Source organism: Daphnia pulicaria, chromosome 1, assembly GCF_021234035.1.
Source record: "Daphnia pulicaria isolate SC F1-1A chromosome 1, SC_F0-13Bv2, whole genome shotgun sequence".
Classification (NCBI taxonomy): Eukaryota; Metazoa; Arthropoda; class Branchiopoda; order Diplostraca; family Daphniidae; genus Daphnia; species Daphnia pulicaria.
The window spans coordinates 9,425,392-9,439,179 of record NC_060913.1 but is presented as its reverse complement, the minus strand read 5'-3'; the positions used below and the strand labels follow the sequence as shown (position 1 = coordinate 9,439,179).

General features: G+C 36.9%; 3 protein-coding genes and 3 long non-coding RNA genes across 10 annotated transcripts; 5 read left to right on the top strand and 1 right to left on the bottom strand.

Moving 5' to 3' along the window:
• The first annotated feature begins 630 nt into the window (after positions 1-630).
• On the top strand, positions 631-3,207 carry LOC124346368 (ankyrin repeat and LEM domain-containing protein 2 homolog). The gene is made up of 8 exons (XM_046798372.1): positions 631-747; positions 839-1,207; positions 1,269-1,421; positions 1,491-1,689; positions 1,769-1,960; positions 2,030-2,562; positions 2,622-2,753; positions 2,813-3,207. The coding sequence occupies exons 2-8, from the start codon at positions 876-878 to the stop codon at positions 2,988-2,990; spliced, it is 1,719 nt and encodes a 572-aa protein (XP_046654328.1). The 5' UTR covers positions 631-747; positions 839-875; the 3' UTR covers positions 2,991-3,207.
• LOC124348648 (vacuolar protein sorting-associated protein 37A-like) lies at positions 3,083-4,592 on the top strand. Of its 5 annotated transcripts, none has more exons than XM_046798928.1 (6): positions 3,083-3,224; positions 3,311-3,819; positions 3,895-4,046; positions 4,113-4,232; positions 4,299-4,376; positions 4,490-4,592. In XM_046798928.1, the coding sequence occupies exons 1-5, from the start codon at positions 3,133-3,135 to the stop codon at positions 4,371-4,373; spliced, it is 948 nt and encodes a 315-aa protein (XP_046654884.1). In that variant the 5' UTR covers positions 3,083-3,132; the 3' UTR covers positions 4,374-4,376; positions 4,490-4,592. The 5 variants fall into 5 exon arrangements, with proteins under 5 accessions (XP_046654884.1, XP_046654891.1, XP_046654876.1 ...); XM_046798935.1 differs by having other exon boundaries at positions 4,477-4,592; XM_046798920.1 differs by having other exon boundaries at positions 4,299-4,414.
• An 899-nt stretch (positions 4,593-5,491) lies between these two features.
• LOC124350090 lies at positions 5,492-5,994 on the top strand. Its single transcript, XR_006920385.1, has 3 exons — positions 5,492-5,635; positions 5,719-5,882; positions 5,963-5,994. It is a non-coding gene; the product is annotated as an uncharacterized LOC124350090 (long non-coding RNA).
• A 151-nt stretch (positions 5,995-6,145) lies between these two features.
• LOC124350047 lies at positions 6,146-7,596 on the top strand. Its single transcript, XR_006920368.1, has 3 exons — positions 6,146-6,419; positions 6,479-6,845; positions 6,908-7,596. It is a non-coding gene; the product is annotated as an uncharacterized LOC124350047 (long non-coding RNA).
• Positions 7,597-7,712: 116 nt separating this feature from the next.
• Positions 7,713-8,470, bottom strand: LOC124350207. The gene is made up of 3 exons (XR_006920459.1): positions 8,208-8,470; positions 7,943-8,139; positions 7,713-7,879 (listed from the first exon to the last, which is right to left on the bottom strand). It is a non-coding gene; the product is annotated as an uncharacterized LOC124350207 (long non-coding RNA).
• A 347-nt stretch (positions 8,471-8,817) lies between these two features.
• On the top strand, positions 8,818-11,321 carry LOC124349155. Its single transcript, XM_046799655.1, has 5 exons — positions 8,818-8,840; positions 9,999-10,247; positions 10,324-10,452; positions 10,523-10,640; positions 10,962-11,321. Exons 2-5 carry the CDS (start codon positions 9,999-10,001, stop codon positions 11,099-11,101), a joined length of 636 nt encoding a protein of 211 aa, XP_046655611.1. The 5' UTR covers positions 8,818-8,840; the 3' UTR covers positions 11,102-11,321.
• The last annotated feature ends 2,467 nt before the right edge of the window (positions 11,322-13,788 follow it).

The following is a 13,788-nucleotide window of genomic DNA, read 5'->3' as shown; positions in this document are numbered from 1 at the left end:
CACGTTTATTCCTGCACAACTGACGAGCATGTAAGTTTCTTTTTTAAAAAAGACAAGTTTGAAAAGGAAGGGGCTCCAAAAATTACTCGGTAAGTATGCAAATGTTGTCTGACCTCGAGGTCGGTAAAACCGGTCGTTTTTCTGGTTTTGCTTTTATTTTTTGTGTACTAAAATACAAAATACTTGTAAAAAATAAATAAATAAATAAATAAAAATACATCTGTAAGGCCTACAGAAAGTTATAAGGTTTTAATCAAATTCTAAACTACCATTTCAGAATTTACTCATGTTTTGTACTCCAAACCTATCAGTCCAGTGAACGCGGCCTCTATTTTGGGATCGTTGACCCTAAACGCCACAGCGCAAAAACTAAAATGGTAGCATTAAATGGTAGCATAGTACATCAATAAAAATTATTTTTGTAATTAAAAAAAAAGACTAGTTTGGACGAGGGAAGCCACAATTTAGAAACTTCCAAATGACCCAGCACGCACCTGGGACTTGTTACTTGAGTTAAATTTTTAAAAGATTGAGCTACCAGACCACTAATATAAAGTTCATGAAAAAATTGCTTTTTGCAATTAGTTTAATGTTATAAATTGAGTCCAAAATACAGAAGAAGCGGACCGCTTTCTGCCAATTCTTATAGTTATGACTGGGCTGGCAATGCTGTCTATTTACATGTCAGTCTACTTATGACTCGCGAGCAAGATACAAATAAACTGTGAAGTGTCTGCTATTTTCTTGGTAAAAACGTTTGAAATTCGACTAGTTCTTTTGACATATTTATAGTTATTATCCTTTTAGTAATTACGGTTTATCGTTTTTTTCTAACTAGCATGAACTTGAATTTTTAACTATCCAAATCGATTACAATGAGTGGAATGACATTTTACGGTGTTTCTTTACTGGAAGGTCAAGAACAAGGGGATCAGTCTCAGTTGGTATTTGAAGACCGAGTGGAAGCATTGAAAATATGTAAGAAATTTAAAGGTGCTAGGTTTAAGTGTTTTACTGAACGAGATGAAGCTGTCCTATTCACTCAAACCAAGCAAACTCAGCCTGAGGCTGATGTTGTAATAAAAGAATTACCAAGCGAAAAGTTGCCATTTCCTACCCCAAGTCCCCAAGAAATGTTGCAGTTTCGAAGAACTATTGAAATGGGAAATTGTGGTGAATTTTTGTCTACTGTTTGGAAGAATCCAAGGTATTACGATTCATCAAGCATTGATTAGACTTGACTCAATTTCAAATTTGAGTAAATTCAGATTCTTGATAAGTGCTGGTGATACCCCAACAATGATAAGAGAACGCTACAGATATCATGGCCTTTTATTGGCAACTTTTAAAAAATCATTCACTATTTGCAAAGCACTTTTAGATACAATTACTGATCCTGGCTTCATAGGGCTGTTGTATGTGTAAGTATAAAATATTTATTATATTTTGATTGTTTGTGGTAATGTAAAAAAACAACCTTATTCAAATAGAAATGATGCAGAACAGGTTCGCAAGAATCGAATGTTTTACCTTCTAGACACTTATCTGAATACACCAGATAAATTTCTCAACGAAACCCCGCTTCATTTTGCATCAAAGTTTGGTTCACTCGATATTTTAGAATTATTCCTATCTTTTCACGAGTGTGATCGTGAACGTAAAAATACTAGAGGAGAAACACCAGCTGACGTAATTATAATATTTTATTCAATTTTACACGCACTTTCCAAATTTCCAACATGTCGAATGATAGATTTAATTTCTTTAGATTGTTTGTTCATCTTGTAAGAATCCTTCGCCAGAATTAGAAGCTCAAATGAAGTTGCTTCTGAGTCAAAGGTATTTTATACCAGTTTTACGACCCTCAGATTTTTCTTCTCCTGCTCGTGTTGGAAAGCCTTGGTCACCCGATGTCACACTAAAATCACCAGACGAGCCTTTGATGCCAAACTCGCCCTTGGTAAAAGAGAAAAAAAAAATTTTTTTTCCATAATATTAATTCAAGTTTCGAAAATCTGCACCTTTATAGAGCTATCATAAATACCCAGTTGAGCCTCAGATGATGCTTCAAGCGCTAGCTGGGCCGATGTCACCGACAGAAGCCGAAATGTTTTATCAACAAATGAAAACTCCTCCTGTACCCAAGTTCTATCAAAGTCGAATCAGTGATAAAAAAATGACGCCCAAAAAGATACTAGAGAGTAGATTATCCGATATTGATAAGGGACTCGAACGTGTAGCCCGTAATATTGCACATGACTTAAATGTACCATGGAGTGAATACTGGAAATTTCTTGATGAATTTTGCGATCTTTGCTCCAGTGAAGGGCTGAAGAAACTTGAAAACTACTTTAGAGAAAAACGAACCGAGATGGAAGAATCGCAACAAGCGGTCCCCATATTTCAAGCCCAGAGCCCTTTGTCAGATCTTTGCAACAAACTTAGTAAACTTCACCTTCAATCTCCCGAGGTAAAAGATAATGAAAACGAAGAAGAATATTTTACTCCGCCTTCGACTCCACCTGCTGTATTTTATGAAATATCACCCTTTTACATTTTTGGGTGAGACGTCCAATTTCGTAAATGTTTCATATCTCATTTATACAGTTAATTTTTAATAGGTCACAAGCAAGCAAAACTGATGTTGATGTCCTTCGAGTACTGGAAAACGTCGAATTGGACTTTTTAAAGTATCCGAATATATCAATGTGGAAAGATAATATGCTACAATACAATGAAGATTACCTCAACATGTAAGAATAAGCCCCTTAACCAAATTAAATTGTTCCATAAATTTATTGATGTTTCCTAGGTTGAAAACTCCAGCCAGAGTGAATATGAACAACTCTCTAAAATCTCCGTTACCTGATATTCACCCGCCATCTCCGCGTATATCTTCCATAACAAAGTGCTTGAATTCCCCAAGAAAAACTCGATGTGACCTTTCCGTAGGTCGCTCTCGCCTTTCTGAAAGATTTGAAAATGCCTAGCTACTCGCGCGCTTTCTTTCCTTAATACCCACACTTACACGATGTATAATATAAGTTGCGCGGAATTTTTTGGCAGATTCCTGTATAAACATTGAACGAAGTATGTCTGCCACTGTCATAATAAGGTTATGATAATGTCAAGATGAATCAATCTACTGTGTATCCATTAAATCCTTCAATTGTGCATTTGAAAAAAAAGAAGCAAATTGATTCTCTACGTGTTTTCATAGAAGAGTAAGATAGCTTCAGTCATTTAATCTGTTTTTTAAATAAGCATACACAACACGACCTTTCACTAAGCCGTTTGATCTAATTGACAGTGTTCAAGAAATTCATCCAGGAGAATATCACGTACTATTCCATTCGGGAAACCGGGAGCTGACAATTAAAATTCAACTCCCGCCAGACTTCCCAACTCAGAAGCCTTTGATTTGGATTAGTCCTGCAATCCAGCACAACTGGGTTACAGACAATGGTCGAATAATGTCTCCAGGGTTGGTGAATTATTCGGAACATTCAGATTTGGGTCAAATTGTGAATGCAATAATCAGAGAATTGAAAAAGTTACCAGAAATAAAGACTTTTCCAAATGGTCAAAATGGAGTAAGTAGTAACAGAGAAACATTCCTATCAGCTAGTCAATTTAGTCAGCAGCAGTATTTCCCTATTCCTCCCTTCATTCCTGAATTGGAGAGTCTTTCAAGAAATCAGATAAAAAATCTAAGTGAAAATGAAGATGTTTTGCATCAGTTTGTTGAGGAACTTCCTCAAGCAGAAGCAGCATCGAAAGATGTACAAAACCACATGGATAATGTTGAAAAGATAGCAAGTAAGTTATTATTACTATGTCTAGCAAATATTTTACTGACAGTTAACATGCAATCAATTTTCATCTTAAATATAGGGTCTGTCAGTGATTTGAAAGAAACATGGAATGTTAAACGACAGAAAATACTGGAACATTATGAGATGCTTAATAAGCTGAAACAAGATTGGGATTCTTTAAACACTCAGCATCACAACTTATCCCAACGCTACATACCTAACAATATTGAAGTAAAAAAATTTTCCTTATAAATATATATAGCCAGTAATGTTATAAAAAATTTTATTGCCCCTCAGGCTAGCCTAAAGCAAGCTGCATCACTGGCAGATGAAAAAAGCGAAGAAATCGCAGAAGTGTTTCTTTCTGGTCAAATGGATGTTGATGCATTTTTGAGCTCATACACAGCATCTAGGACGGTATAAGAAATTAAGAACCATACGTTAATTTAAAAAAAATATATGTGAAATAAATTCGTCGTTTAGGAAAGCCATATTCGCAAAACAAAGGAAGAAATTCTACATAAACAGCTCCAAGAGCTTCAAAGATTGGGATACTAAAATGTATGGAATTCATGACATGCCTTCTCTTTATGATATATGTAAATCTTCAGATTGTGCTCTAATTTTCTTAAATAAAGATAATCTTAATACCTGAAAGTAGATTCTTTTTATAGGTCTGATGTCGACTGTTCAGGAGCAGTGACTCATTTTTTCGAGAGCAAAATTAAAAAAAAAAAACTGTATACATCAATTTCAAAATACATGTTTTTTAAATCATGTCTGTTCTAGTGTTCTTACGTCTTCAACTTAAAGAACCCTTGAAGCTTAATCGTATTATCGAACTTAATTTAACCGATCCATTAAAAAAAATTAAGACAACAAGTTTATGACTCGTTCAGATCTTCATTGTATTTATAACGACAAATTTGAATCGTATTCCCGGGTTCCTTTCCCTGCTGTAATTGGTGCAATGTAACAATGGAAATAGTGGAGTCAATATAATTTAATTGATAACGTCAAACTAATTGCAAGAAGCAATTTTTTCTATGAAATAAGTTTATGTCAATGATTTAATCGCTGTTCAAAAGTCAAAACCCTCCAAGGAAATTTTCGAGTTAAGTCGGTTAAGTTTTAAAAAATATTTAGTTGAAATTTCCCGATAGGGATTTATCGGCAAACGACCCTGTCCTCCCACCCCCACCCCACCCCACCCGACCCCACTCTACCCACCTCCCACTCAGGACGGGGGGACGACGTCTCTTTCTTCTACGGCTCGATAGCTGTTTTCGGGGTTTTTTACTCGATTTCTCTCTGGGAGGTGGCGCTGTTCCTCTCGGAGAGATAGGGAAACGATTTTCGTTTGGGGGGTTCCATTGTTCTTTTATGCGATTTGCGGGGGTTTTCGTCACGGTATTCAAATTGTGACCGTCTTGTAGAGGGGATGCTATTACATTGCAACGTCGTGATCCCGCTTTGTTTGAGATAATGGGGTCGGTGTGATTTAAATGTAAAAAAGAATCGCTTATTTTTAGTTAGTTTTTCTCCCGACAGGTGGTTCTGACGCCAATCCATAATTCAAGGCCGACGAACTTCAACGCGGCCTTGGATTGGATTGAAAAACAAAACAAAAACAAAACAAGGCTGGCTGCTAATCAATCAACTGAATCAAGGCAAGTTTAAAGAAAAATGTAGTCAAATTTTAAATAATGTAGGTAGTATAATCCTTTGATTGTAAATTATTTTCCCTACTACGTAAAGCTGGTACAATAGCCGTACGGTTTTTTATATACCGAAAAGCATTCATTCATCATGGAGTCCAGGTATAATTAATTAAATTCTGTTGGTCTCTTATTGAAATAAAATTGTCCTTACTTAACGAAATTCAACTTTGGATATATCAAAGGATGATTTACGATGTGATGGTAGAACAATGCTGGATTACCACCCTATAATTCTTGAAACTACATTAGTTTCCAATGCCAGTGGATCGGCAAGGCTGAGACTTGCAAACTCAACAACATCTGGAAAATGAAATTTGCAAATTCCTACAAAGATCCTATGCTTCAGGTGATACAATTAATTTATGTCAACTTTCTTTATTGACACGACAGCAACATTGGGTCTTGTATGTTGACATATTGATATAGCTGATGTGATATTTCCACCAGTCCTGATGTATCAACACTGGTGCAGAGTCTACGACAAGCCTTGGCCCTTGAAGCTAAATTCCAACCAAAGCTTCAACTTCTGTCAACACTCAACAGCCAGCAATACAGGAGTAAGTATTCTGTAATGCTTCTTCTATTGAGAATACAAACTAATTTGTAATTTGTTGTTTGTGTTTTAGAAAAGCGGTGAAATTATGTGTGCAATGAGGGATGGAGCTGCTCATGTTCTTCGCTGCATGAAAGTCTGGTATGATCTTCCTTATGCAGTTCTTCTGGATGCTCTCAACATGATGGACTGGTTCATGAGCCGCATGAAAGCACTCCTAAACACCTCTCATGCATAGCAATCAGCTCCTTCCATCTAGCAGCTTGCCAATGGGTGGAGAGGATTAAACAGAACAACATTGAGGTATCTTCCATTCAGAGTCCATTGTAGGTATGTTGACAGTTTTAATTGGCTAGTATTCAGGTTGTCTAATAAATTTTAATTAATAGATTGTTCCTGAACCTCAATATCTGGTAACGATATCTTAATGTAAATGTACCGCCGGAGACATCAACCGGATGGAAAAAATTGTCTAAGCCAAGTTAGCTTGTCTACCCCAAGAAGAACCGGTCATGACCTTAAAATTCCTCAACCTGTATCACTCACTTCTCTCGACGACTTTACCTGCCGCTCTTCAGCAAGACCTTCTTATTCTTTCATGCAAGCAGGAGACCATTTGCTGTGACGCAAAATAATGCTGCCTTTCCCTTATCTCTTTTGGCTTTCGTCCTACTGTTTGTCGAAATGAAGTGTCACCAGCCGGCCATCGAGGTTATTATCAGAGACGTTTTACTAGAACTTCAGCGACTTGTTCAGGTATTTAGTGGTTGTGCTTGTTTGTTGATTCCAACTTTGTAATGCTGATATTTTACCTCTAGGTCAAAGATGACTAGTTGAAGGTGTGTATAACAATGGTCACTTCGGAAATGGCACCTTACGATGGCTATGCCCAAAGCAATCCGTCTCATCGTCAACGACTTACCTGGAAGTTGTCCTTTTTCTACTATTTCTTTGCCTTCTAAACCATTTATAATAAGTTTTGCCTTTAGTAAAGCAAAATGCCTAGCTTTTTCTAGTCCTATACCACTTACTTGTTGAGCATGTGTAAATTCGGGTCTCAGTGATATATGATTACCACTCTTAACAAGAAAACTATATATTTCTTTACTCACTACATCAGAAGTTTCTCCAAGTGTGCGGTCGAAAATTTTAGTCGAAATTCCCTTCATAGATAAGAGAAATAAAGCCGTAATTTCATCCTATAAACGTTCAATTAATCTATCAAAAATCTTATCTTGTTTAGGGTGGTTATTAACCTTATATGTTATTTATATAAATTTAAATACTATAAATAATGGTTCGAAATTAACTGAAAAAAGCAACAAGACTTCTGTATAATTTTACATAATTTCGATGTTACGTCATGACGTCATACGTCGAGTATGACTTGATAACCACCCGAATCAGTAAGTATCGGCTTTGACCTATTCATGAACTTATGTAGCCCACAATTATAAAAGCAAAATCTCCTGTCCTATTTACAATAAATGCTTGAATTGCCGCTTTATTTGCCGTTTCTTTTTTATACCAAAAGCACTTTAATTCAGACAACGGGCGATGGTAGAGAAATTATATAGTCAACCTAGGTTACGAAGAGATAAGTAAAGGTGAACTCTTGGAAGATTTATATCATCGCTTAAATGTTATTTCTCTAAAAGTTCCATCTTTAAGAATATCATAGCTGATGTCTTACAACTGTCAATTTTCCTAACAGCAGTAATCATTTTAATACCAGAAAAGCTGCAGCATTTTTCTTTTGGTGTTGGAACTACTAGGAAATGGTTTCCAATCTGAAAGTGAAAACTTATACTATTAGACTATTTATTTCAAATTTAAAGTTTTAACCTACAAACCTTCATCAAAGTCAGTACACAAGGAAAGTTCTCTGTGTTTAGTCTCTTGGTATCATAAGGATCATCTGAGAGCTCCACATCAGGTTGATATCCGTCCATGGTTGCTATTTTAATAGATGGAATTTGTGTTGCAAAAAAAGAGCCGATTTCTCAGCCAATGACACTGCATCATAAGGGTTCCCTCCACATTCAAGAATCTATTTTAATGCCATTAAAATGTTTCATGAGAATTTGTTGATTGGTGGAAATATCACATCAGCTATACCAATATGTCAACATACATGACCCAACATTGCTGTGTCGTGTCAATAAAGAAAGTTGTCACACCCCATACTTTCGAGTCAAACTCGCGCGTGGGTTTTTAATTTTTTGGGTTTTTTTTTTCCCGTTCCTATTGTTATGGGCTTTTTTTTATTCCCTATAAAACGATTAATCGAACAAAAACATCGAACCCAAAGGTAAAAAGACACAAACTCCGCAAAAAAAAACCCTATCGGGAAACTCGCGCGCGAAGCAAGGGATCGGCATGTGATTTTTTGGAAAACCGCAAAACCCATGAGCGTTTAAGTTTTCGTTTGAATGTGAACGCAAACGCCATCTGGTGTTGGATGATATAAGCCGCGACTGAATTAAAGCAGCCGCGTTACCACTGAACATTTTCGTAATTTAACAAAAGAAAACTATATGACGTCAGCACGACACTGGGGAATATCCCGTCAAAAGAACCGTGTTTTCGCAATGGTGTAATGGGAGGAGCTTCAGGTTCAGAACTCATGGCCAACGCATACAGGTAGGAGACTATCACGTTTGAAAACGAAAAAGGCGAGTGAAGGGAAAAACAAAATTACAAGCCCTGGAGCCTTGTAACACGAAGGACAGAATTCCAAAGTTCTCCTCTGTAAATTCATTTAATTTTCGTTGAATCTTTACAGCAGTTTAATTCATTGTTTATATCGTGTGTCCTTTACATTGGGTATTCTAAATTGAGCTCTGTGGTTTTATCTGTGGCAAACTGTAATAAGTAACAAGGTAAGTTGTAACTATGTAACAAAATTGTGCTCGATTTCCTTGGAATGCTTAGTATAGATATTAATGCTTATTTGGCTCATTTGTAGCCTATTATTTATGGTGCAGGGTAAAACTAAATCAACTCTTTATTTGATAAATTAATAAATGGACTAAATATAACCGTGGGTGCAATTTGCAACTGTAGACACAGCAAAAATAGAACATTTAATTTGAAATCTTTGATTTGCGGTACCATTTTTACCAGTTTATTTATTTGTACCCATTTCGAATGCGATTTATTTATTTTATTTTTAGGGTGAAGAGTGGGGCTCTCAAACTTGGGGTTTAGTCATTGAAATGATATTGTAGTTAAGCGATGGCTAGGCTTTATAACATTCACTATGCATCTGCTCCGTATCCAGTCTTTCTGGCGCGGATTATTCAGACAATTCCTTGTCATTCAATATTCGATGTGATGATCATATTGCTTAATTTAGCTACATCCATTCACGCGCATGTTTCGTAACCATCATCCATAGCTACGAATCATATAACAAATAATGATTTTCAAAGTAAGTTTAGCATACAATGGGTAGCAAAACATGAAATGCAATAAGTATTATCAATTGGGATGATAATAAACTGCCTTTTTTCATTCGCATTCCAATTGGGTCACTTTTTTTTCACGGGGGATTTAAGTATTGATAAATCATGCGCACCGTCATAGTTAGTGATAAAGGAACAGAAAAATCATCATTGCGCTAATCCTCCACGGCACTGCGTATGGGCGCACTTTGTCATCAAAAGTTTATGATATTGTGATATAATTTAGGAATTGTATTATAACTCACGGTCACGGTGGGATATTTTTTATCAAATAGCAACCACCTTTATTAGATAATGCCAGCTAGCGGCGCTACAAAATACTGCAGTCTTATAACACAGCAACCAAAATTTTAAAAAATACAAATAAATTTCCCCTCCATTCAGAAAAAAGCTCTAAATAATTATGCTTATTTTCTAAAAAAATTGTTCTAATCCATCGCAGATGAACTCCCGATTGGTGGTGATGACGGCCTTATTGGCAATCAGTTTAAACAGTTGGTACTGTCAGGCGACATCGTACAGGCCATTTCGCGTAGACGCAAACGTGGAAATAGCTTTGCCCTGCTGGGAGTTGCTCGATGCCAGCCATTTAGTGATTTGGATCACACCGAAAGAAGATGTTGTAGGGCCTAACAACACGGATTACGGGGGGAAATACTTTATCGACGACAGTGGCTCGCTCGTTGTGAATGTAAGAACAAACTGGTTCTCATTTTTGTGAATTTCCCATCAAATAGCCCTCCGTTGTTTTTCGTTTTATTATCAAGAACACCGTCAAAAGTGACAACGGAGTTTATAAATGTATTTCAAAGTCGCCCGAAGGACCTTACGTCACGACGAAAACCGAACTTGAAGTTCTTGATGTTTCGTACGTTCCCGAAGTAGACGATTGGGAAGTACGTAGAGGTTTTTTAAGTTGAAAAGTTGTGCTGTGTTTCCATTGAAAAATTTGAAATTTTTTTGCAGAAAAATTTGACCAGAGGACTAATAGCCGCGGCATCGACGGCCGCCTTTTTCATAGCGGCCTGTGGATTTTCCTCCTTCAGCTGGAACGAACGTCACCCGAAACGTAGAAGCAGCAGCAGTAAATATCATTTTTGTTTACACTAGATCGAATCATTATTAATCCTCTCTGGATTTCCCCCCCAATTCTATACAATTCTATTCTGTCATGTTTGATTTGCGCAACTTGCAATGTAAGAAAAACAAGCGCAGCATAATCTAATCGACTGATTGTGCAAGTTTGACAGCTTGATTAACAAACTTCGTATTTGAACTTTACTTAGTAGCTGGCACGATTTCAATATTTAGCCGGGGGGATTTTTAAAAAACCTCACGACGAAGTGACACATGATGTGGATCAAATGGATAATGTCCTATATCTTATCTTATTGATATTTTGTAGGTCCTTCCATAAGAAGGCCGTCGCATCCATCATCGGCGACATCAGCAACATCGTCAGATCCTTCGAGCCTGCAAGAATTGAAAGGCTTGGATAATCCGGCCCTCTCGATCGATACCAACGAAATCGATTCCGGGCTGTGAGTTCCATAAACAGTCCTTTTTCGTTCGCAGATATAGTTTTCTTTCTTTTTTTCCCGACGGTGTTATGTCCCGTATCCGGAGAACCCCTTTTTTTCTTCTGCCTCTTAGTGTTTTATAAGGCCATTACGCTCAGACAATTCTTTTCTATATTTACCTTGATGTGAAATTGTTATGTTTTTAAAAAGAGTTGTATATTCAAAATAAACGTACATGGTAGAGTAATGATTGCATAACGGTATAGCAGAATGTAAACGATAAGATATATATACTAAAGTTATGACGGGGTTGAAACGTTTGCCTTGCACAACAAATGGTTAGCTATAGAAGAGAAACCAACTGATGTGGACAGCTGAAAAATCACACCGTGGATCACTGGGGGACAAAGTTGCGCACGCTAGTACAGCCTATATAATATCTCAGTCAAATTTAAGTACCTTTCCTTATTCAAATGCGGCTATCGATGGGGTTTGGCGGCATAGTTTAAATTACATTTGAGGTGTTATATTAAATTCTTCGCTTACAGTTTAATATTTGCGTTAAATTTGATACAATTAAATAAATGCGAATCAGCGAACGCGATCGATTAATACCGAACGACGACAACTCAGCAACCAAGGTTCTTCGCCGCAATTGTTCGCTCACTGTATAATTGCTATATTGAAACTTATTATTAGCAACTCAGCAACTTCGTTACTTTGCTGGCAAAGGTCACGACGAGGAGTGTACATTGTACTAGCAACACAAAAGAGTATATTGTATGTTTTTTTTTAAGTGAAAAGTTCCCGTGGAAGCAACTTGGACTATGATGAGCGCCCTATTATCTGAAATACCGTAGGCCTACTCCAATAATAACTCAATCTTGTTTATGCCTCTATCATTATTTATTTCCGCCATTATTATGGGTATGGCGACCGTATAACTCCAAAGGCAGAAGAACTCCACCGACAATAGAACCCCAATATTTTAAATAATTTTTACAAATATAAAAAAAAATACAAATTAAAAAAGATAGTAGAACTCCACTACGCGACAATAGAACTCCAATATTTTTTTTAGTTAGTCGGGGCATGCCAGTAATTTTTGTTGGAGTTCTACTGTCAGACATTTAAAATATTTAAAATTCAATAGAGTTCTATTGTCGATTAGTGGAGTTCTACTGTCGAATATTTTTAATAATATTAAAAAAAGGAGTTTTTCTGGAGTTCTACTGTCAGCAACCCCATTTGATTATGCGCGAGATTCTGCACATTTATTTCGTCTGACAGTATATATATATAGAGGCTGTAGGAAAAAGTGGGTTGCACGAAATCTATAGCTCTGCACCTGCTCCAGTTGTTGCCTGAAATACGAGGCCTTTTTTGTTTTGCATAATATGTTTTGAATATTTTTCCATTGAATCACTTTTTTTGTTGCATGCGATATATATTTACATAACAAAATTTATCAATTCTTTGTGTGCTGCGTCCTCCTTACACACGCAAAATGTTCAATCTTTCCACTATGTACACTTTTATGGATATTGATATTGAATATGCCAGGCTTGGCCGTTACAGGCTTATTTGCAATATATATAGGATATAGGGTTGAAAATGATGAGACTTTTTTTTTTGGCTTTCAAACTTCAACAAATTGATTCTCGGAAATCAAATTTTAGAATTCGGACGGGAATTGGGAAAAAAAAAATTTGATCTTTGCATAATGCACGTAACTTTTAACCCAAAAGTTTGGTCGAACCCAAGTTGAGAAAAGGCTTTTCAGAATCTTCGAACATAATTTGATTTTTATTTTTTATTTTAGTTTTCCGATGCGTGGGTGCCTTTATCCGGTCCGAGGTTTTTCCAGCACAGCACGCTAAAGGCATTAAAGCTATTTTCAGAGTATTTTCCAGAATTTCCCTACTCACTTTTACTCACTTTCTCTCTTCAGTTAAATAATTAAAAATAAAAATAAACCTACCCTTAAATAACCCCGACGGACTCTTATAGAATTCCCATCTGCCATATCGACTCTCTGAGTTACATAGCCGGACATAGGCCACAGACGAAGAGGGCCTTATTGGTCGAGTACTATACCACTCGCAAGTCACGGCTACTTTCTTCTTCTATTTAGAACCCTGACGGTTATTAGGTTTAGCTATTAAAGGATGGCCTATTGCTAGTGCAACATGCAACATCCTCTTTTACCTCTATACCTATACACGCCCAAATACATCATAATGAAATAACTACACGAGTTTCCCTTTACCGTCGTCGTCGGTCGCTTAAAAAGGATCCTAGATGAAGCTCTTATAATATCTACGTCCACAAGCGCACAGCAGGGACAGCGTGTATACACCGCGACACGCAGCACACACTATATACTCTTTCGAATATCTTGGTAGACGGGAATCGATTGCCCAGCAGCTGATGCTCCTTACAGTCTGCAGCGTCGCGGAGAGCAGCAAAGACGACGCAACGCAAAAATTCGTGATGATGGAGGGGGCGACACGGAATGGTGTATATACTGTACTCAAAGGAGTCTATACAAGATCTCTTGATGAGTCTAGAGTGTATGAAAAGGAGGTGGAAATATTCAAAAGACGAACATTAAAGAGCGGAGAAGAGGGAGGGACTCTACTTTGCTTTTGCTGCTTGGGCACGGACGTGATGAATCTCGAACGTGCCGAACAAAAGAGAGAAGGATATCTC

What these genes read in the sequence shown, in the direction of transcription:
- LOC124346368 (XM_046798372.1), top strand. Translation starts at nt 876, where the DNA reads ATGAGTGGAATGACATTTTACGGTGTTTCTTTACTGGAAGGTCAAGAA. An exon ending in GAGGAGAAACACCAGCTGAC is followed by an intron (nt 1,690 to 1,768) that starts GTAATTATAATA and finishes TAATTTCTTTAG; the next exon opens with ATTGTTTGTTCATCTTGTAA. An exon ending in TCACCCTTTTACATTTTTGG is followed by an intron (nt 2,563 to 2,621) that starts GTGAGACGTCCA and finishes AATTTTTAATAG; the next exon opens with GTCACAAGCAAGCAAAACTG.
- LOC124348648 (XM_046798928.1), top strand. Translation starts at nt 3,133, where the DNA reads ATGAATCAATCTACTGTGTATCCATTAAATCCTTCAATTGTGCATTTG. An exon ending in CTACGTGTTTTCATAGAAGA is followed by an intron (nt 3,225 to 3,310) that starts GTAAGATAGCTT and finishes TCTAATTGACAG; the next exon opens with TGTTCAAGAAATTCATCCAG. An exon ending in ACATACCTAACAATATTGAA is followed by an intron (nt 4,047 to 4,112) that starts GTAAAAAAATTT and finishes ATTGCCCCTCAG; the next exon opens with GCTAGCCTAAAGCAAGCTGC.
- LOC124349155 (XM_046799655.1), top strand. Translation starts at nt 9,999, where the DNA reads ATGAACTCCCGATTGGTGGTGATGACGGCCTTATTGGCAATCAGTTTA. An exon ending in GTGGCTCGCTCGTTGTGAAT is followed by an intron (nt 10,248 to 10,323) that starts GTAAGAACAAAC and finishes TTTATTATCAAG; the next exon opens with AACACCGTCAAAAGTGACAA. An exon ending in CCGAAGTAGACGATTGGGAA is followed by an intron (nt 10,453 to 10,522) that starts GTACGTAGAGGT and finishes ATTTTTTTGCAG; the next exon opens with AAAAATTTGACCAGAGGACT.